We start from the raw sequence: 22,256 nt of genomic DNA, 5'->3' as shown, positions 1-22,256 counted from the left end.
ACAATGAACAAAAACCAAATAACTTCTCTTCAACACTTGCTTCAACAGTTTCTTTCAATGAGAATAATTAACAAAAAGAAATCAGGTAAAACGTTTCTTTAAAACACTTATTACACACTTTTTGTTACTTTATTCAAACAATAGCCCTCAGTTACTGAGAATAAAATAGTACTACATTGTATAAAGGGTTAAAATATTATCTCTAACAACAGGAACATAATTTAGCATCGTATAAAAAACTAAAACTTCAGAACTTTAAATTTAAATCGGTTTATATCTGTAAACGTTTTAAAAACACAAACCTTTCTCCAGTTGAATCACAGCGCTGAAGCGGCGCCGCCTGATGACGTCACACACCACGCCAAAATAAAAGTCTTTTTTGTTTAGCTTTTTTTGCCACTTACTGTTGCAGTCATGACTTATTGATACATTTCTCACATGTTTTTCACTTTACACTACATCTGCTCTCTCTCTCTCTCTCTCTCTCTCTCTCTCTCTCTCTCAAACCTTTAATCTAAACATTTTAAGACAATCTTGAGAAATTTTTTAGTCCAGTTCATGACTTGCATGTCTACAACACATTACTTCCTATTAATATCTGAGTCCAAATCTCATCTTCATAATTATGACCTCTTCTTTTCTATTTCTACAAGTATAGGCTTATATAGGGTTTCTTTTTTTTATATGAATTGTCGTCTCTTATTATCTGTGCTCCACGTTTCCTGCCATTCTTTAGCAATATCTTCAGTAATAATATATAATTTACCTTTACTTACAGAAGCATTAAAGGGGTAGTTCACATAAAAATTACAATTCTGTCATTTACTCATCCTCTACTTGTTCCAAACCTGTTGAGTTTCTTCTGCTGAATGCAAATGATGAGAATACAGGAGCAAAAACAGCCACTATATAGATCAACAGTTCCTACTTTGGCTGCTTTTTTCAACATTTTCTTGCACTCAAAATGTTCTTGGAACTCGATTACAATTGAACCACTAAATTCACATGGACTGTTTCGACAATGTTTTTGGTTCCTTTTCTGGAGTTTGAGCATCTCTCAACTGCTGCTGTCTATGACAGACGAGGGAGCTCTCTGATTTCATCTAAAGTGTCTCAGGGGCACAGTTCTTAGGGGTTTGAAACAACTTTACCAAAAGCAGTATAAACATTGGATGAGGAGAAGAAAGTGAAGACGCCACACACCTCTTCTTCTGGCTGTGTGTTGAGTCAGAGCAGAGTAAAGCTGCACACTGCCACCTGCTGTACTGGAGAGTAACATCAGTCCTTCATGGAGCTCAAGTGGATTTCACTAAAAATACTGCTTTCACTGCCTCCGCCTGAGCATGATCGACTCCTAAAATACCTAAGATATTTTAATTCCTGCATAATTTGAGGATACATTTATTAAGTTTATTCTTTCCATGTTTTTTTTTCCAGTTTCAGTTTATTAGTTTGTGCTATATATTTCTTTGTGTATGTAGCATATAACATTTATCTGTATTCACTTTACTCATAATGTATGAATGTATGAATGTATTATTGAGTCTTATGTGTCCTTAAGTTATAATATTATTAATCTGACTTCTGTCCTGTTTTTACTGGTCATTGTTTAACTTTAATTGAATATTCAATATTTATAAGAGTTTCAGTTGTTTTTGCCAGTGATTATCAATGCCTCATGAGATTAGTGCTCTTCCTTCATTTTTCAGATAAATCTCTATTTAATCATAAGATTTAGATCTTCTTTCAGTAAATGATCAGCTGTTGATTGTCCTACCCTTACAAAAATAACCTACAGGAATCCTGCAGGATTCAGGAATCCTGCAGGACAAAATGACAATATGTGCAGGCAATTCCTACAAATGTTAGAATCATGCAGTGCTTTTTACAGGAATCCTGAATGATCTATTTTTCCCTGAAGGATAGCTGCTGTCCTGCAAGAATGATAAAACCCTGGAGGACACATTGACGATATGTGTAGGGATTTCTTACAGGTTTTACAATGGATCCAAGCAAGTGACAAATCCTGCAGGATTTTATAATTGCAGGAGTTATTTGTTGTAATTGGAATGAAAGAAAGAAATTCTGTCACTTGCTGTTGGTAGCAATACAATATGAGTTCTAACAGATAAACAATACAACAAACAAACAAAAAATAAATAGATAAATTAATAAAAGTATACAAATAGATTATAGGCAATTATAAAAATCAACCATTACTCTAAACCATTCCAATTATACATTTGTATTTTACATTTTATTCCTATACTTATTTTATTTTATTCCATCTCTCTATTTTAATTCAACTCCCATCTGTTTGGTTGGATGCAAAAAAAAAAAAACAACAACAACTGCAAGACCTGTCCGTGAGGTAGACACATGTTGAATGTATATCTGTGCATTTTATGACTTTAACGGAGTCTGTCTATCGCTCTTTCTTTTAAAATGTTTGATGCTGTTTTCCCTGATTCTCTGTCTTTTTGACCCGAGCAACCTATTTTATTCTGTGTCCATTGCCTTTTTGTGGCAGCTGGAACTGGTGCCTCTTCCTTAAAGTACACTTTTATTCCATTTTTATCCTTTAAAAAGAAGGCATTCAAGAAGATTTTGGGAGACAATAAGCATTCATTTAAAGCCTGTGTACAAATGCGACGGTGACGCATACAAAGTGAAATGCCCGTGAAGCAGACGTCATAAGCGAGAGTCATTTCTGATGTGACAAGCTTGTCTTAAAGGTTACAGAGAACCTGTTCTTTCATGTACAAATGTATGTTTCGGTATAAGTTATTGTTACTAAAACTTGTATTTATACTAAATGAATTATTGATTGTCGATTGTTTTTAGATGGGTCTCCATAAAGAATATCCTTTTGTTAACATTTCTCTTATGACAAATCATCTGATAAATCAATCTGTAATATTGGAGGATGAGGGGCAGATCATAAACATGATAGATAAAGTTTTGCATGATATGATAGATATTATTAAACAACCCAAGCATTTTCCATTCGGAGAATTACAGTATTTAATAGCTTAGTCCTTATAAACAGTCCAATAATAAAATACTTTATTTACAAGGAATTACCCGAATATGCAATATGATCCTCATAATGATCACAGTAAAATGAGATAAGCGCTCGTTTTTACATAAACTAAATGTCTGACCGTGATGCCTATTTAGGCTTATGCCAGTCTATAAAAAGATAATATAGCTTGAAACACTAATATTTTAGAGGAAGTAGTTAAAGTTTGCACAACCAGTGTTGGGTATTATTAACCTGCCCGTAATTAAACGTCATGTAGCCTACTTTTTGATCACTTGACCTGCGGATTAACAGCAGCACCAGCGGACATAAACGAGATCTGTGCATAACAGGGTTTATGTGTCCCCAATATGCAAAATCAAGAGAGTGCACGACTCCATAAGGTAACGTAAACTGCACACACTTGATTATGTAATGTGTGACACCGGGGACGCGTCTCACAGCACAAAGCATAACTTAAATACCCATGCTTCATTGGTCATCGATGAGGTCTATCGGGTTTAAAGGGTTACCGACAATAAATAAATCGAGTAATCGTTAGCATCCCTAGTTTAATCAATCGTAAAAGTAGTGTCAATGTTATTAAAATGCACACACAATCTATCACTTAATCTATCCAATACAGGGCACTAGACTAACTTTTTGACTTGGTGCACCTTTTTTTCTTAGGTGAACAACGCATTGTATAGTGTTTTATATTTACATTAAAGATAAATAAGGCAAGAATATGAGAATGATACTTTTTATATTTTTACACCTACAAAAATATCTTGTGGTAGTGCACTTATTTAATAAAACTCTTTGTAACTGTAACATTCAACATGCAATACAGTACCATAAAAAAAAAAAAAAAACTAAACTAAACCGCAGTCTTTGTATTTACAAGTAATATTAAGTTTTATAGGCCTATGCCTAAATCCAAAAAGCACTAAATAACTTATATATTTATAAATTACACGGATTGAACTAAATTACTATACATTACACTAAATAACTAAAATAGGCCTAATCTTGGGGTGACGAAGTGGCACAGTAGGTAGTAATATATATATATATATATATATATATATATATAATTTTATTTCTGGGTTTTCTGTTTATAGTTATACAAATATAAGTCTTAAAATCTCTTAAAAGATAAGGAATAAAATATGATCAGAATGTTCCTTTTAGTTTTTCACATTCACATTTTCTATATTAAAGGACAATCAAGCGATCACTTTTTTAATTATATAGAGCTTTTAACAGCATATTGTCAAAGCAATAAACAGTATCAAACATATTCAAATATACCCTATGTTATATTCCAAATCTATATTTAGATCACATTTCTTAAACTCTACAGAGTAAATGAATGAATAGATAAATTATTGTTATCATTCATTCATTTATATGAATAAATAATGACACAAGCACAATTGTTGTAGGATTGTAAAATTATTGTATCTTTATGCAAAATTATAATTTATTTTATGTTAATTGTTTTTAAAGTGTGTCTAGATCAGGGGTCACCAAACTTGTTCCTGAAGGGCTGGTGTCCTGCAGATTTTAGCTCCAACCCTAATCAAACACATCTGAACAAGCTATACAACGTCTTACTAGGTATACTTGAAACACCCAGGCAGGTGTGATGGGGCAAGTTGGAGCTAAACCCTGGAGGGACACCGGCCCTCCAGGATCAAGATTGGTGACCCCTGGTCTAGAGTAAGAGCAAATACAAATTCGTTTTATATCATTTGCGGCCGAGACATTTGCGGCTGGATCTGAACCCATAATTTTGTGTATTTTACTTGTCCCACCTACCTTTGTTCCTATTGGCTAGACAGCGATCTACACTTACGTGCAACTGGCCTCTGCTTGGAAGTCAGCTATGCTTACCACTGTATTACCAACGCTTGAGGACATCCTCTCACAGAAGTGTAGAAAATGAAGCTTTCAACCAAGGAGTTCTTTGTGTGGGCGAAAAAAAGTGTCGAGTATGGATCCCATCTCTTTCTGACATTGAGGTTGGATAAAGCGTTCGAAGGTACAACCTCACAAAAAAAAATGGAGGTCGATAATTTCACTCGGCAGTGGTGGAGTTCTCATCTTCTGTCACCCAGTATTCACTGTAATGAGCTCCCCCGGTTTGAATGTCTGTCAGCCAAGGTCTTTAGTGCCAGCGCTGCAGACAATGCTGTTAGGACTGGATTACATTGCTGATCTGTGTGGGGGAGAACAGGTTCTACTACTCTGCAGATCCTTGTTAGTATAGTGGACAGTATCCCCCCCTGTCATGCGGAAGACGGGAGTTCGATTCCCCGAATGGGGAGGCCCTTGCTTGTCTTTTACTTTTGGCTGTTGCCTTTCACCAGGGTGACAACAGACTAAGTGATATGCACAGCAGCCAAAGGAAATGCGTTGGCCGGGAATCGAACCCGGGTCAACTGCTTGGAAGGCAGCTATGTTCACCACTATACCACCAACGCTTGCGGACAGCTCTTGCCAGAACAGCTCAAAAAGAATGCTTTCAACCAAGGCCCTCTTTGTCTGGGTTTGGCACTGAAAAACATGTCCAGCATATGGATCCCAACCATCTGAAAAGCACTGATCTACCCACATGTCATAGGACATCTTCACAAGAGTGGCGCCTGGCCATGTAATATTATGGCAGCCAAAAGGAATACATTCGCTGGGAATCTGCTTGGAAGCCAGCTATGCTCACCACTATATTTCCAATGCTTGAGGACATCCTCTCACAGAAGTGTAGAGAATGAAAGATTCAACCAAGGAGTTCTTTGTGTGGGCGAAAAAAAAAATGTCAAGTATGGATGCCATCTCTTTCTGACGTTGAGGTTGTGTAAAACGTTCGAAGGTACAACCTCACCAAAAAAAAAAAAAAAACTGAGGTCGATAATTTCACTCTGCAGTGGTGGAGTTCTCATGTTTTGTCACCCAGTATTTACTGTAATGAGCTCCCACGGTTTGAATGTCATTGCAAGGGTTGACTGGATGCAGCTCATGAAAGGGCAAGCTGACATTTTGTGGAGTAAAAGCTGGGCTATGTGTAAGAATGAATGGAGTGCTTTGTTTGCTGCAAATAATGCTAATAACGTTCTCCTGTGTCATGCACTGTTCAAGTTACTGCTGATGACCAGTCAAAGACTGATGAAGAAGCAAGGGTTATTAATGAAGAAAAACTGTCCAAGCCCAGTTTTCTACCCTCCTCTTGCTGTCAGCCAAGGTCTTTAGTGCCAGCACTGCAGACAATGCTGTTAGGGCTGGATTACATTGCTGATCTGTGTGGGGGGAGAACGAGTTCTTTTACTCCGCAGATCCTCGTTAATATAGTGCCAGTATCTGCGCCTGTCACGCGGAAGACTGGGGTTCGATTCCCCGACGGGGAGGCCCTTCTTTGTCTTTTACTTTTTGGCTGTTGCCTTTCACAAGAGTGGCACCGGACTAAGTGATATATACAGCAGCCAAAGGAAATGCGTTGGCCGGGAATCGAACCCGGGTCAACTGCTTGGAAGGCAGCTATGCTCACCACTATACCACCAACGCTTGCAGACATCTCTTGCCAGATGAGCTCAAAAAGAATGCTTTCAACCAAGGCTCTCTTTGTCTTGGCCTGGCACTGAAAAACATGTCCAGTATATGGATCCCAACCATCTCAAAATGCACTGATCTACCCACATGTCATGGGAAGATCTTCACAAGATTGGCGCCTGGCCATGTAATGTTACGGCAGCCAAAAGGAATACATTGACTGGGAATCTATTAGAAGCCAGCTATGCTCACCACTATATTACCAAGACTGATGAAGAAGCAAGGATTATTAAGGAAGAAAAACTGTCCAAGCCCAGTTTTCTACCCTCCTCTTGCTGTCAGCCAAGGTCTTTAGTGCCAGCGCTGCAGACAATGCTGTTAGGACTGGATTACATTGCTTATCTGTGTGGGGGGAGAACAGGTTCTCTTACTCTGCAGATCCATGTTAGTATAGTGGACAGTATCTCTGCCTGTCACATGGAAGACCAGGGTTCGATTCCCCAACGGGGGGCCCTTCTTTGTCTATTACTTTTTGGCTGTTGCCTTTCACAATAGTGGTGTGCTGGATCGCCTTTCTTTAATCATCCTAATTAAACAAAGATAAACCAGAATCCTCCCTTCGCTATATTTCTTAGCTAGGGTTTAGTTCGTTTTAGATCGTCTTTATAATGTATTTTACAAAAGAATAAATTAGATTCATACTTTACCACACAGGGTAACTCTGATGGGTTCTGGTAAATGAAGTCAATGTCCACTCCAGTTGAAGAAACGTAATAAAACACACTTTTATTAATAAAATAAAATCCAGTGAAAAAGTAGAATAAACAAAAGACAAATGACAGAAACAAAATCCTTACTTTATCCTCCGTTGAGGATAAAGGGCAACCAAACTCAATATACAGAAGTCAGTAAGCGCAAAGCTGGTCAGTTTGGTTCAGCTTTTAAACTTCCAAAATCAGGTCATGCACATAACTACACCTCATATATCAGTGAGGACTTGACATACTGCATATAACTACCCGTACACCATCTGGGTTTTACCCAATATATCAAAACACTAATTATAAATCACTAAGGACCAACTAATGATGTGGTCTGACCACTCAGTCAAGAATTCTACTATTCAGCAAAACGTATAGGTCATGTCTTATGTGAACAAATTTATAGCTGTCCCATAGGCACATCTTAGAACATAAATCAACATACAAACACTCTCATACACATTGTTTAGATATTTAAGGGCATTAAGCATTCCACAAGGTATTTCCAATGAGAGGCATCCCTAATTTACGATGACTATGAGACCTCCCGGCTTCGCAAGCAGAGTCTCAGGTCTTCAGGGTCAGCTGCGCAAGCTGTATGCAATCAAAGGAGGTCAGGAGAAGGTAAGAACAGATAAGGGTCAGAGAGAGGTAACATCTCCCTTCTTCTCTGTTCCTGAGTCTTGTGCGCCCTCTTCTGGTCACGTCGTGCTCTTCTCTTACTCTTGACTGTTTCAGATAAAGTTGAGCTCTGAAGTTTTGAAATGTCAGAATACAGGAGAGGTTTGCATTTGTATTTTTGTTGTCTCACATTAATAATGGCACCATTCGTTCCATGGACACCATTCACTACAACGCAAGGAGCGCAACATCCTCTGCACATGAGAAAATGTTTTGCTGCATTCATGTCAAAGGTGCAACTTTTGTCCATGTGTTTCTTAAGCTGCGCCGAATGAACGAAACTCTGTAGACAAAGATCAGATCTGTACAGTTTCTCTCCAGTGTGCATCCTCTTTTGTGTTTTCAAATGTGTTAACAGATTAAACCTCTTATAACACTGTGAATCGTCTGGGGCAGTCTCAATTTTGAAGCTCTAATAAAAGTCTTCTCACACTCAAAAGCACATATACTCTTTCACACCAGTGTGGATCATTCATGTGTTCATTAAGGTGTGATGATTGGCTGAAACTCTTCTCACTGAGTGCATGTGAATGGTTTCTCTCCAGTGTGGATCATCATGTGTTTATTAAGGTGTGATGATCGGCTGAAACTCTTCCCACACTGAGTGCATGTGAATGGTTTCTCTCCAGTGTGGATCCTCATGTGGTGACTAAGATGTGCTAATTGGCTGAAACTCTTCATACACTGAGTGCATGTAAATGGTTTTTCTCCAGTGTGGATCTTTATGTGTTGATTAAGTTGTGATGAGCTGTTAAAACTCTTCCCACACTGAGTGCAAGTGAATGGTTTTACTCCAGTGTGGATCCTCATGTGTTTATTAATGTGTGATGAGCATTTAAAACTCTTCCCACACTGAGTGCACATGAAAGGTTTCTCTCCAGTGTGAATCATCATGTGTAGATTAAGGTGTGATGATTGGCTGAAACTCTTCCCACACTGAGTGCATGTGAATGGTTTCTCTCCAGAGTGGATCCTCATGTGTTGATTAAGGTTTGATAATTGGTTGAAACTCTTCCCACACTGAGTGCATGTGAATGGTCTCTCTCCAGTGTGGATCCTCATGTGAATCTTAAGATTGCCGTTTCTTCCAAAACTTTTTCCACACTGGGTGCAGGTGCAACAATTCTTGTCTCTCCTTTTCAAAATACCATCAGTCTGTAAATGAGTTGTTTCCTCATTTTTGACATGATGTTCCTCCTCTTTACTCCCATCATTCTCTTCAATTAGGTCTGAAATACATAGATAAAACATTAGTTTTCATTAAGTCTATAAAACTCTCATCTAAAGCTGAAAATTGAAAAGACACTGGAAACATTGGCTGCACACACTGTAATTTTGATGCACATCAAAATAAATCAGATCATATTTTGTTTGGTCCATTAACGTGTATACATTTAAGCAAACAAACAAACAAACAACAACAACTTCAGCCAGAACCCCGCTCTCCCCAAAACTTCAGCCGCCGCCTCGCCAGCTATCAAGCCTGAATTACAGCAAGACGGCGGCCCACCAGCTCTTCCAACTTCTACTCCAACTGCCCCACACAACGCAAGCCACAACTTCGACTATACGGCAATCCAAGCCATTCCAAGCCATTTCTATGAAGCCTGACTCTCACTGATATCCTAGAGGTCCACTTTCGGTAGCGTATATGCTTTAAACGGAAGCCTCGCTACATAACTACACTCTAACAAAGACTAAACATTTTATAAAAGTTTTGAAAGACGAGACCAGCATGAATCAAATGATTTCAATAAAGAACTCACCTCTCAACCTCCCGCCTGTCCACAGATCCATAACTTTCTGACTGTTGAAGTAGTTCGATTGCAACCGACCAAGCAATCTATTCCACAAACATTAGTCCACAACATATTCATATGTTGATAAACGTCCATGGAAGGATGCACTGTTATCATTCAAACCAGCTGCTGGAGCGCGTGCAGCAGAATAGTCTTTCAGGCATAAACACTATAGCGATTTTGGTTGACAAAATGGCCGCCGACCTTTTGTACTCTGACTGATACTCCAAGGAGCCAATAGCTGAAAGGAGAAGTGTCACCATCCAATGAGCTTTCCAAACTTTAGATGGCCCCGCCTTATGTCTTGACAGTTTCATGAATAGACTGAGCGCTAAGACTTAGTGAATGAATCGGGCCAGATACGTTTGAGATTTTTCAATCATGTTAAGATTGCAAACGTGATGATATCTATCATGGATTTAGTAAAGCCCATGATAAACAGTACATTCACACAGTTCCTACTAAGTGGTGACATCGTTTTTTCAAGTTAAGGGTTTGATGTTGGCAGTTGATATTTACATTTTATTAAAAATAATAATAATAATAATAAAAATAAATAAATATATAAATAAAATAACCCCTCTGCCACATCTAATCTGATAGCCATGGAACCAATGAAAAGAGTATTACCCTGCCAGTGAAAAACATTCAACACATAACTCATATATCAATACACATGAGTGCCATAGTCAAGTTTATAATGGCAAGTCAGTGGGATGTGAAACAGCAAAGAAACAACTTCCTGCTTGACTGCTACGAACAAGGAGGACATTTCTGGCAGTGGAGTAACGTTTCATTCACTGTCTCTGTACATTTTGCTTTTAAACAAACTTCTATATCACTAAGGGGTTTAAACTCCACTCCACTCTACTGTCACCTCACCTGCTCTTCAAGAGGTACTTCCAGAACCGCCAGCCAAGACACGGCCCATATCCTCAGCTCTCTATCCATCTGCCACCTTGCAGGGGAACGAATGTCCACTTCTACAACCCTTGCACATTGTGACATCGAAGCTATTGTAACATCTATTAACAAAGGCGCTTCCATTCACAGTTGCCCACGCACTTATGAAGACACCTCGCATGAATATCAGCTAAAACATTTAATTATGTCTGCTGTACATGTACCATGTTGTGAATATTTAATTTCTAATTCTTTCTTGTTTTCTCATTTTAGAGATCATGGCTACCGGCTCCAGAAACTGCCCTTATTCAACCCATCACACTCTACATCCATTCCAAATGTATTCACACTCTTCGCAAAGATGCATTTCCCCTCATACAGCCCACACACTTGATGCCATATTCACACTAGCCTTTTTGGTTTTTGAGAAGTCTGAACTAACATAATTTCAATCCCACAATCCACCCCATCATAGCTGATCTAACTTGGCAGAAGGAAGAAGCTCTGTCTTTCTTTATTAAGCAAACGGATCATTTACACAAGGGCACTCTATTTACATTTTTGACCCCCACCCCACATACACCCATTTCAAACCCTATTAGCTTTCTTACACCTCAAGAGAACAAAGCTGATCCTCTCCAACCGACCTCCACCCACATGCATTTCTAGGCCTTTTCCCCTCTTTTCTTCCTTTAATTTTCCCTCCAAGCTCAAACTATCCCATACTTCCATTTACTCTTTTCACCACAGCTCTGACCCATCTAGAAGTCACCCAAGTTTCAATTGATGTAGCAGCAATACTCTAAACAAACTCATATACACTTACACTTCAAATACCACTATCGTCACACTCCTAACCCCCCCCCCCCCCCCCATGAATACAGCAGTAGATGCTTCTGCAGGAGCACATATTGCCTCCATACTGACCCACTGCACCTCTGCAGCAGCAGAGACGCTCAGCTGAGCTACACCCCCCTATAGCGCAACTGCAGTGACGTTCTAGCCGACCCCTTATTCACTCACCTCTACATATCACTAACAACAGTATTTTTCATTCTTACGGTAACATGCATAACCATCCAATACTGACTACCACTGCATCTCTGCAACTGCAGAGACACTCCGCCAAGTTACATTCACCAATAGCACCATGGCACTGGCACTCTAGCTGAGCCCCTCTTTTACTTCATCTCTACATATCACTACTGACTTTCACCTCTACATATCACTAATGACAGTATTTTTCATTCTTACAGGAACATGCATAACTATACAATACTGACTACCACTGCACCTCTGCAACAGCAGAGATGCTTCAAGTTACATTCACCCATAGCACCACTGCACTGGCATTCTAGCTGAGCCCCTCTTTTACTTCATCTCTACATATCGTTACTGACAATATTTAGCACTCATAATACTCCAATACTGACTACCACTGCATCTCTGCAACTGCAGAGACACTCCGCCAAGTTACATTCACCAATAGCACCATGGCACTGGCACTCTAGCTGAGCCCCTCTTTTACTTCATCTCTACATATCACTACTGACTCTCACCTCTACATATCACTAATGACAGTATTTTTCATTCTTACAGGAACATGCAAAACTATACAATACTGACTACCACTGCACCTCTGCAACAGCAGAGATGCTTCAAGTTACATTCACCCATAGCACCACTGCACTGGCATTCTAGCTGAGCCCCTCTTTTACTTCATCTCTACATATCGTTACTGACAATATTTAGCACTCATAATACTCCAATGCTGACTACCACTGCACCTCTGCAACAGCAGAGACGCTCCGCTGAGCCTTATTCTCCCTCTGTCTTCGATTTCATACAAGGTATCATCGTATGCTAAAAAATTTGACTGTATTAAATCTGTGAATATCAGGATGTTGTGTAGTTACGAAATCAGTAAAATCCTACTAGATTTGACAGCTTGTTGCTTGTTTACCACAGTTACCAAGGCAACACCATTATTTCTGCAGCTCTATAGGGACATGTTGAATCGGCTAGATTTTATAGATCTATTTTCCATATATTAATGTTTAAGTTTGGATTAATTTCTTTTATTTTAATATTTAGTAAATATATTGTAAGATAAATCTCGCCAGTATTTCTGGTTGAAAAGTGGTTATAGGTCTTTAAATGTATTGAAAGAGTCCTAAAGGTATTAAAAGGTGTTGAATTACACTCTCTGATTCCTGTATATACTCTGTTTCAGAATATGAGCAGCCACCACAGAAGCACAAAGGGCTTTACAACAACAAATCCAGACTCTGGGAAGGTGGTCATCCAATGCCTTAAAGACATACATACATCTTCGCCAAAGGCACCTCAAAGAAGCCCAGATGTCTCTCGCCAGCCATCAACCCACTCAAGGTCATGACCCAGCCACCTTCCCTCCTCCTTTCCCTTACTTCTAGACTGAGTAACACTCAACTTTCTCCCCCAGTCACGTAGTTAATCGGAGGTGCGTACTAGCCCCCTCGTCACCCCGCCACCCCCGGCCATTTCTGCAGGAGTCTTCACAGCCCCCTCCCATTTCCCGACTCCTGCCAGACCCTGCCCCCCCTAAGGCTCTGACTCTCGCAGGAGTGTTACCCCGAGCTTCGACTGCCGCAGGAGTCATCTCACTGCCCCTCCCAGATTTTAGCAACCTTATTATTATATATTTATATATCTATATACGCAAGTACATAAATATATATTTATATATAGCGCTGTCACTCCCCGCTCCATCTCCTCACGAAGTGTTCCTCGAGCACCTAACTCATCCCGTCACCCTCTAACAGGAGTCTTCACCGTCCAAATCCCCTTTTTCCCAGACTCCTGTCAGAGTTGGCCAGCTTGCCCTGTTCCCCGGGCGCCAACCCCCGCAAGGGTCATGTCACCGCACCCCCAACCCCCCCCCGCGGGTGCACATATATATGGATTTCTCATTCATAGATATATATTTATATAGAGCGCTGTCACTCCCTGCTCTATGTCCAGTAGGAGTGTTCCTCGCCAAACTTGCCACTCACCCTCTAGCAGATATCTCCACCACCCAAATCCCACTTCACGATTTCTGCTAGAGATGGCAAATATTAAGAATTGCTGCCCCCAACTCCCGCAGCGCCTATTCTGACTCACAGAAGTTTCCTAATTGTCCCCTCCAGGCCTTAGATTACCCCATTATATATATATATATATATATATATATATATATATATATATATATATATATATATATATATATATATATATATATATATATATATGTTCATATACTCTCATATATACATATATATTTATATATAGCGCTGCCACTTCCCAGCTCGATCTCCGTTAGGAGTGTTCCTCGAGCATATTTTGTTTTGACTCTTAAGGAGTCAACCCTGGCCACCCCTTTTTGGCCCCCTCCACTAGTCACCCTCCCCCAACCCCCCTGCTCAGGCTCCAACAGGAGTCTGTTTCACTCTTTGCTCCAGCTGGAGCTCCCTAGCTTCTTTCCCTTTCCATAACCTCTATATCCAGCAGCCGGATATAGCAAAAACTTTCTAGCTTTTGGGGGAAAATTCTTCGAAATACACGGCTGCTGTCCCAAGTTGATAGCATTTTGGGGAGCTCTCGAGACCTACCTGATCTCGGATCTCCTGATATGCTTATCGACCGGGTGGGAGCCCTGGGCTCAAATATCTCAGAGCTCAGGGTTCTCTCCCGGGACAGCATGCCAAACCTGCTTTATACGCCAAGCATATCTAAGTGGGAACTCTTGAAATGCAAATAATCAAATGCACTCGCTCTAGATTACTCGTGTTGTGTTCCCTCATGTGTATCTTCCACTAAATTTAAACATTTTTAACTTGCTTGGAAGCCCCGATTGAGACAAATCCTGCATATTCACAGCAAGTGCGCATAATTCAGCTTATATTAGTGAGTTTGGATTATTGTATATAACTTATGCAAATGTTCCCAGTACTGGGTTGCAGCTGGAAGGGCATGTGCTGTTTAAAACACATGCTGAATAAATTGGTGGTTTATTCCGCTGTGGTGACCTCTGATGAATAAAGGGATTAAGCTGAAAGAAAATGAATGAATGAACTTGTGCTAATGCTTAATGCCCTGTTTGCAGTAAACTGGAGTGATGAGGAGATGGCAAGATGACATACTTTGCTACTTGTTTTCATTCATTTGTACTTTTGTATTTGTTTTCTTGCCTTTGTGCATGTCCGAAGGCTTAGCTGAAGACCTACATGGTGACAATTATATACCCGACAAGATGCAGAAATGCCATTTAAAAAAGTGACCTGGTGTTTGTCCTATCAGGGACAGTGACAACATAAATATACAAATAATAATGTTAACCAGGGGTTTGCAAATGTGAAACGTCTGTTAATGAACATCCAGGATTATTTTTTAACCCCAGGTATAGCATGAGCATTGTGGAACATGATTACAGATAACCCAGGATTCTGTTTATCCAGGGTTAGAATGGCCAAGGGTTAACAATTTGAAGTGTGAAAAGAATACTCAGCATCAGCTCTCAGGATAACTAGAGTACAATGACAAACAGCGACAATTGTCAATCATGTCATAGCAGTGACCAGGGGCCCATTTCAGAAAGGAGGTTAATTGAAAACTAAGAGTATTTTAACCCTGAAATGAGAGATACTCTGGGTTTTCCATTTCAAAATGGCAGGTTTGTCAAACTGGAGAAAGCAGGGTAAGTCAAGCCTGTTTCTGAAAGAGAGGTAACTTTAACTTAGTGTCAGTTACCGTGTAACTTACTCTGTGAACCTAACCTGGTCAGGAGCAGGTTTTATTCTCTAAACTTAGTCCCTCTCACTTATAGAGACAGACCATTTAGAAACAGGTGATTAATAATTATATGAACGTATGATCTCATACAGCCCCCCCTCTTTTAAAATGTCTGCTACGCCCCTGCTGAAACCCAAAACTCTGTTTTTAATCTCTGTAAATCAACTCAGAGTTCAAGTTTAAAATCAGAGTTAGTTGAACCTCCTTACTGAAACAGGCCCCTGATCTCATATGCTATTGTTTTAGAACTTCAGTTGCCTATTGGGGAAATGATCAGGACTAATAAATGACTATTTGCTCTACAAACAAGTGTGTTCATGACTATACATACAAAGTAACACAACAAAATTAGAAAATATGACTTTGCAACATCAAACAGCATTAGGCATGTGCTAGTATAAGATTCTGACGTATGATAACCTTGAATAAAAATATCACGGTTTCACTGTATTGTGATTACAGCTTTAAAATGTATATATATATATATATATATATATATATATATATATATATATATATATATATATATATATATAAAATGTCTGGGTAAAAAAACTAAACGAAAAAATCCCTTTGAACACAATTTTATTTTTTTTTTGAGAAACTTTTATTTTTAAGTATGTTGGAGCAGTAAACATGTCAGGCTAAATCATTCAAATGAATCATTGACTTCTGCTGTCTTCATTTGTTTCATAAACACAGATTTCTTTACAATTTTAAAACAGCATCTTTGGAGATCATTTCTGCTTGAGATACTGTTGTCCTGAAAAACTTAAAACAAAACGTAAAAAAAAAAAAAAAACATATACCGTAGGGGCGGTACAGTAGAAAATATTGGTGGTTTTAAAACCTTGACTTTTTTTAACCCGCGGTATACCTTGTAAACTGTTATTGTCCCATGCCTAAGCAGCATAACACTGTTTTTACAATCTAAAAATTCATTCCTTTAAAAAAAGTCTCAAGCAAAAAGATTCCAATGGTGGCGCCTGCTGTTACGTGAAGAATATAGTCACGTATATTTGCATATGATCAGCATGCTGTTATCCATTTCTTAAGCAGCAAAAGTCATTTTTAGACTAGTTTGTTGGCCAGTTGTAGTCAGTGCAATGCTAAACGTTATTGTTCCACTATAATTTGTTCGTTTTGTTTCACGTCGTCCCACAGCAACATCATTATATAGTTTAGAATACTGTACAATGTTTTATAATAATTAATTATTTTAGTGTCCGTTTCATTCAGCATATTTAAAATTGGGGGCATCCACGCCTTTTGACATACTTTAAAGCAAGATTTCTGCAGGTTTCACCAAGTTAAATTTAAGACTTTTTAAAACCTTTTTAAGACAATTATGACTGAAATTTTAGACTAAGGTATTTTTCAAATGGCCCAGATAAAAAGATTCCTATCAATAAATATTATCATTTTATACATTTAATAATACAATAATAAATTAATAATAATAAATTAAAATATTTTAGATATTTCTTGGCAAAAGATCTTGAATATTGTGTAAAAAAGACAGCTCTACTTGTATCCACACACTTTTTTTTTCCAAAATAAACTTTCTTTAAAATAACAACAAATGAACAAATGTTTTAAAAGTTTTAACTATAATAAACTAAATCTTTGCACAACAATCTGTCCAGGTCGATGTCCTCAGCAGTAAATACATGGAGCACGTTTAAACAAATGTTATTTTAAGGAAAATAATTAAACTATTATGATAAATAGAGTTAAAATGACCTTTTTGAATAAAAAGTTGAAAGTTCTAACTCAGATACTATCTGTGAGAACTAGAACAACTACTAGAAACAAGTTTAAATACATGAAGAAGTTGATGAAAAAAAGGGGATTGTGATCAACGTGACATATGCAAATGGAAAGTACTAAGCCAACACTATCACCGTAATAGCAGATATCTTCTATGAGAATACTGTAGGTCAAATATCCTCAGCTCAGTTAAACTTTTTTAATTTATTGTTTTTATTTATTTTATATAGCGCCAGTGCTCAAGGACACTTTACAAACAATAGGAAAACAAGAAAAGCAATAAACTTAAGGAGATGGGAAATGAGAGACTAATAATACATAATGACAAAAGACATGAGAACAAGTAACAAGAAAGAAACTCATTCCTGTCTTTCAATGAGTGCATTTAGGAGTGCATTAAATGTGCATTTAGGAGAACTAGGCAGCACACTCAGAGCTGCAAGATAGATTTAGTTTGGTATTCTTCTTATTAAAATATATCTGAATGAGGATCTAATGACTGAGTTGGTCTTTGAGAATTAAAATCAACCTGTTTGTTCCTGCAGATCTTCCTGTTTGACTGTGAATGTTTCTTCAATCTTCACATCTTCACTCTCCTCTTTAATAAACGCCATCTTTATAACAGTGTGGAGATCAGTCGCTTCAGCAGGAGTTTTTCTCTGTGTTTGGACACTTTATCCTGTTTAAAATGAACAAAACAATAAAAACGTCCTGTTTAAAATGAATAAAACACTTAACAGAGACAAAATAACTTCTCTTCAACATTTGCTTCAACAGTTTCTTTATATGAGAGTAATTAACAAAAAGAAATCAGGTAAAAGGGTAAGAAACAATAGCCACAAATGAGCTGATTAAAACTAGTAACGTTACTCTTCTTAGTGATGTATACTTAGAATGGACTGCCATTATGCTACTTAATAAATTAAAACTTTATTAAAACACTTATTACCCTGCTGAAAAAACCAGCATAGACCAGCATGATTTTCATGCTGGTCTATGCTGGTCAATGCTGGTTTAGCTGGTCTACCAGCTTGGTCTTGCTGGTGATGCTGGTAGACCAGCTTGGTTTTGCTGGTTGACCAGCTTCAGTTTGCTGGTGATGCTGGTAGACCAGCTTGGTCTTGCTGGTCATGCTGGTCTACCAGCTTGGTATTGCTGGTCATGCTGGTAGACCAGCTTGGTCTTGCTGGTCAACCAGCTTGGTATTGCTGGTCATGCTGGTAGACCAGCTTGGTCTTGCTGGTCATGCTGGTCTACCAGCTTGGTATTGCTGGTCATGCTGGTAGACCAGCTTGGTCTTGCTGGTCAACCAGCTTGGTATTGCTGGTCATGCTGGTAGACCAGCTTGGGCTTGCTGGTCATGCTGGTAGACCAGCTTCAGTTTGCTGGTGATGCTGGTCTACCAGCTTGGTATTGCTGGTCATGCTGGTAGACCAGCTTGGGCTTGCTGGTCATGCTGGTAGACCAGCTTGGGCTTGCTGGTCATGCTGGTCTACCAGCTTAGTATTGCTGGTCATGCTGGTAGACCAGCTTCAGTTTGCTGGTGATGCTGGTCTACCAGCTTGGTATTGCTGGTCATGCTGGTCAACTAGCAAGGTCTCATTAAGCTGGTCTACCAGCAAGGTATTGTTAAGATTCATTTAGTTGCTAGTTTCTGTTCAAATTACTGAAATAAAGAAATACTGAAACTGGAATTAAGCTAGCATTGTCAAGCAGTCCTTTAGAAGTATACTAATATTTTGTAAATCTTTGGCCTGCAATAAATCATACCCCTTCCTAATTTTTCACACAAATATATTACAATTATTTAAAAAAAAGAAGATTCTTGAACATTAACATCTGTTTGAATTTTTTTTTTTTTATTGCAACCAAATTTTTGCATGATATATTGATACTGTAGTATTGCTACCACAACAATATATAGAGTACATTCAATATTCACATTGATAAATGATCATGCTTCATCTGCATTCATACATGTGCAAGATAAATACAGTACAATGTATTGTGGGGGTTGTTTAATCAAATAACATTGCAGTACCATTGGAAAACCATTTGTTCATTTGTAGTTTCAATCTCAGTTAAAACTCTTAAAGCCATAGTACACCTATCATGTTCAGGGCATTGCAATTTCAAAAAGACAGCAAAAACATTTAGGTGACTGACAGGTTAAGCATGAAATCTTTGATACAAAAGATTAGTTTCCAATCAATAGTGTATATATATATTATATATACATACATATATATATATATATATATATATATATATATATATACACACACATATATATACACACACACACACATATATATATATATATATATATATATATATATATATATATATATATATATATATATACACACACATTATATATATATATATATATATATATATATATATATATATATATATATATATATATATATATATATACATACATATATATATAAATATATATATATATATACATATACACACACATTATATATATATATATATATATATATATATATATATATATATATATATACATACATATATATATAAATATATATATATATATACATATATATATATATATATATATATACATATATATATATATATATATATATATATATATATATATATATATATATATACATACATATATATATATACACGTGTATATATATAACACATACATATACATATATATACATATATATATACAACAATTCATATATGCCACCATGTGGACATGACAACATCAAAATACTATAAAAATAAATCTTAATATATAAATAAATATTTTTATGCTACTTACACTGGCTGGGTGATATGGCAAAAAAAATTATCACTATCATTTTTTTTATTTCATTCGAAATCGATAATTATCACAATATAAACAATATAAAATTTAAAACATGTTTGGAACAACAAAAAGGTGACTTAATGGTGACAAAATTTTCAGTTCTGGATGAACTCTCCTTTTAATGGGGAGTATGGTGAATTTAGGGTAAAATATCCTTTAATATATTTTATTTAGGGATGCTAACGATTACTTGATGATCGATTGATTGTCGATAACCCTTTAATTGATAGACCTTATCAATGACTGATTAAGCATGGACATTTAAGGGTTCAGTTACGCTTTGCGCTGTGAGACGCGTGCATGACTTTATGCATTACATAATCAAGCGTGTGCAGTTTACCTTGCCCTATCCATATTGCGGGATGCATAAAACACTATTATGCGCAGATCTCGGTTATATCCACGGGTGTTTTAACCAATTTTATCTGACAGACTGGCATAATTAGGCCTATGCAGACTCTTATTTTATAAATGGCGCATCACATCGAGACATGGAGCGTCTCCATTCACACAACGAGTTTGAGTTCTCTAATACTTCAGACCGAGTTCGTTCTTCTGAGATAATCCAAGAATACTTATAGTGCTGCAAATAGTGTATAAAGACTGTCCAGCTAATTCAAACCACTTGATTAATTAAATTGAAACTGTGAAAACAGCTTAATGGATTGTTTTGGCGCTGAAGCATATACTACTGAATAAGGCACAGCTTTCAAAAATGATGACATGAGACTGCTGGGTAGTTGCACTGATGCTTGTAGATGGTCCACATTTACCAACACTTGTTTGGGTCTGTAATTTCTTAGCATCTTCATATTCGGAAGGGTGCCATTGTTTTAAATGATGAAAGGTTTGTGGTGTTGCTTGTTTTTGATGGCACGAGTCGTCTGCGCAGTTTGCAGTGCACGTTGCTCTGTTTTGTGTCGGAGTCCAAAAAACAAGTAGCTCCAGACTACTGAAGTTTAGTGACATTTCAAACACCTGCAGCGCGGAGTAAATAGATTTACTTCTAAAAGGCTTACAGTAAGATTATGTATTAAATACATTTACAAATACAAAAACGAAGGAGGTTTTTGCTATAATTTTAGTTAGTTTCAGTTAGATTTGTATGTACACAATACAGTTTCAGTTAGTTCTAGTTTTTTGAAAAACTTTTTTATTTTTATTTCAGTTAACAACAACTATTTTACATTTTAGTTTTTGTTTTTTTTTTGTTTGTTTTCGTTAACTATAATAACTTTGATACCTACAGGAGAAAGCTCCTGATTGTTTGTTTTATTTATTATCTGATTCCGAACTATCTTTTATTTTGAAACATTACAGTATTCGTTTAATTTTCAACAAAGCATTCGGCATCTTAACGACCGAGGAGACGTGAGTATTGCTTTATTTCTTCTTGCTAAATAAGACATCAGTGGTCATTTGTGTAGTCCTGTTGTGTTAAGCTCTGATCTGATTCTCTTTTCTTTTACTGCCTATTTTGACTTGTGCCTGCTGTGGATCCATCTCTGAACTGGATTCTCTTTTGGATTTCTTTCTCTTACTGCTTTCTCTGCACCAACAACTACGCCTGGTCTTCGGCTGCGCTACCTGGTCTGCTGTATTCTCCAGTCCAGATCTTCAATGTAGTGCCTGCAAATTTAATATATTTATTTATTTACATTTTAATGCTTTTTTGTTTACTTTACTTGTTTGTTTACCTTCTCAATTGACATTTTAATTTAGCCTACCCTTTATATATAGTTAATTATTTAATATAATCTAAACTATTTTATACTGTTTGTTTATAATTAGATGTGTACTGTATATTAAATGTTTTGAAATATATAATAAAAAAAGTTTGATTATATTTATTTGTGTGGCATTTTTACACTTCAAAGTTTACACATGCAGTTGTTAAATTAAGAAAAAAGAATGAACAATATTTAATATTAAGCAATGCTGAAAAATTATTACTGCTTATCCTGTATTCTAGGCAGTACTGATAAACCGTCAGGAAAAAAAGCAATAATACATGTAGTAAGAACGTCATCTCACAGTTGTTGAATGTCACACAACAACATTGCTACAGCCTTCTCAGGTCTTACATTTCTACACTGTAA

General features: G+C 37.3%; 1 protein-coding gene, 2 non-coding genes and 1 pseudogene across 3 annotated transcripts; all 4 read right to left on the bottom strand.

Moving 5' to 3' along the window:
* Positions 1-17,972, bottom strand: part of LOC130222399 (zinc finger protein 721-like) — a 306,699-nt pseudogene extending 288,727 nt beyond the window's left edge.
* Positions 5,440-5,511, bottom strand: trnag-ucc (transfer RNA glycine (anticodon UCC)). Its single transcript has one exon. It is a non-coding gene; the product is annotated as a tRNA-Gly (tRNA).
* On the bottom strand, positions 6,515-6,586 carry trnag-ucc (transfer RNA glycine (anticodon UCC)). Its single transcript has one exon. It is a non-coding gene; the product is annotated as a tRNA-Gly (tRNA).
* On the bottom strand, positions 7,332-10,018 carry LOC130222382 (gastrula zinc finger protein XlCGF7.1-like). Its single transcript, XM_056454979.1, has 2 exons — positions 9,780-10,018; positions 7,332-9,242 (listed from the first exon to the last, which is right to left on the bottom strand). Exons 1-2 carry the CDS (start codon positions 9,808-9,810, stop codon positions 8,527-8,529), a joined length of 747 nt encoding a protein of 248 aa, XP_056310954.1. The 5' UTR covers positions 9,811-10,018; the 3' UTR covers positions 7,332-8,526.
* Positions 17,973-22,256: the final 4,284 nt, after the last annotated feature.

Source organism: Danio aesculapii, chromosome 4, assembly GCF_903798145.1.
Source record: "Danio aesculapii chromosome 4, fDanAes4.1, whole genome shotgun sequence".
Taxonomy (NCBI): Eukaryota; Metazoa; Chordata; class Actinopteri; order Cypriniformes; family Danionidae; genus Danio; species Danio aesculapii.
This window is presented reverse-complemented; position numbering and strand designations above follow the sequence as displayed.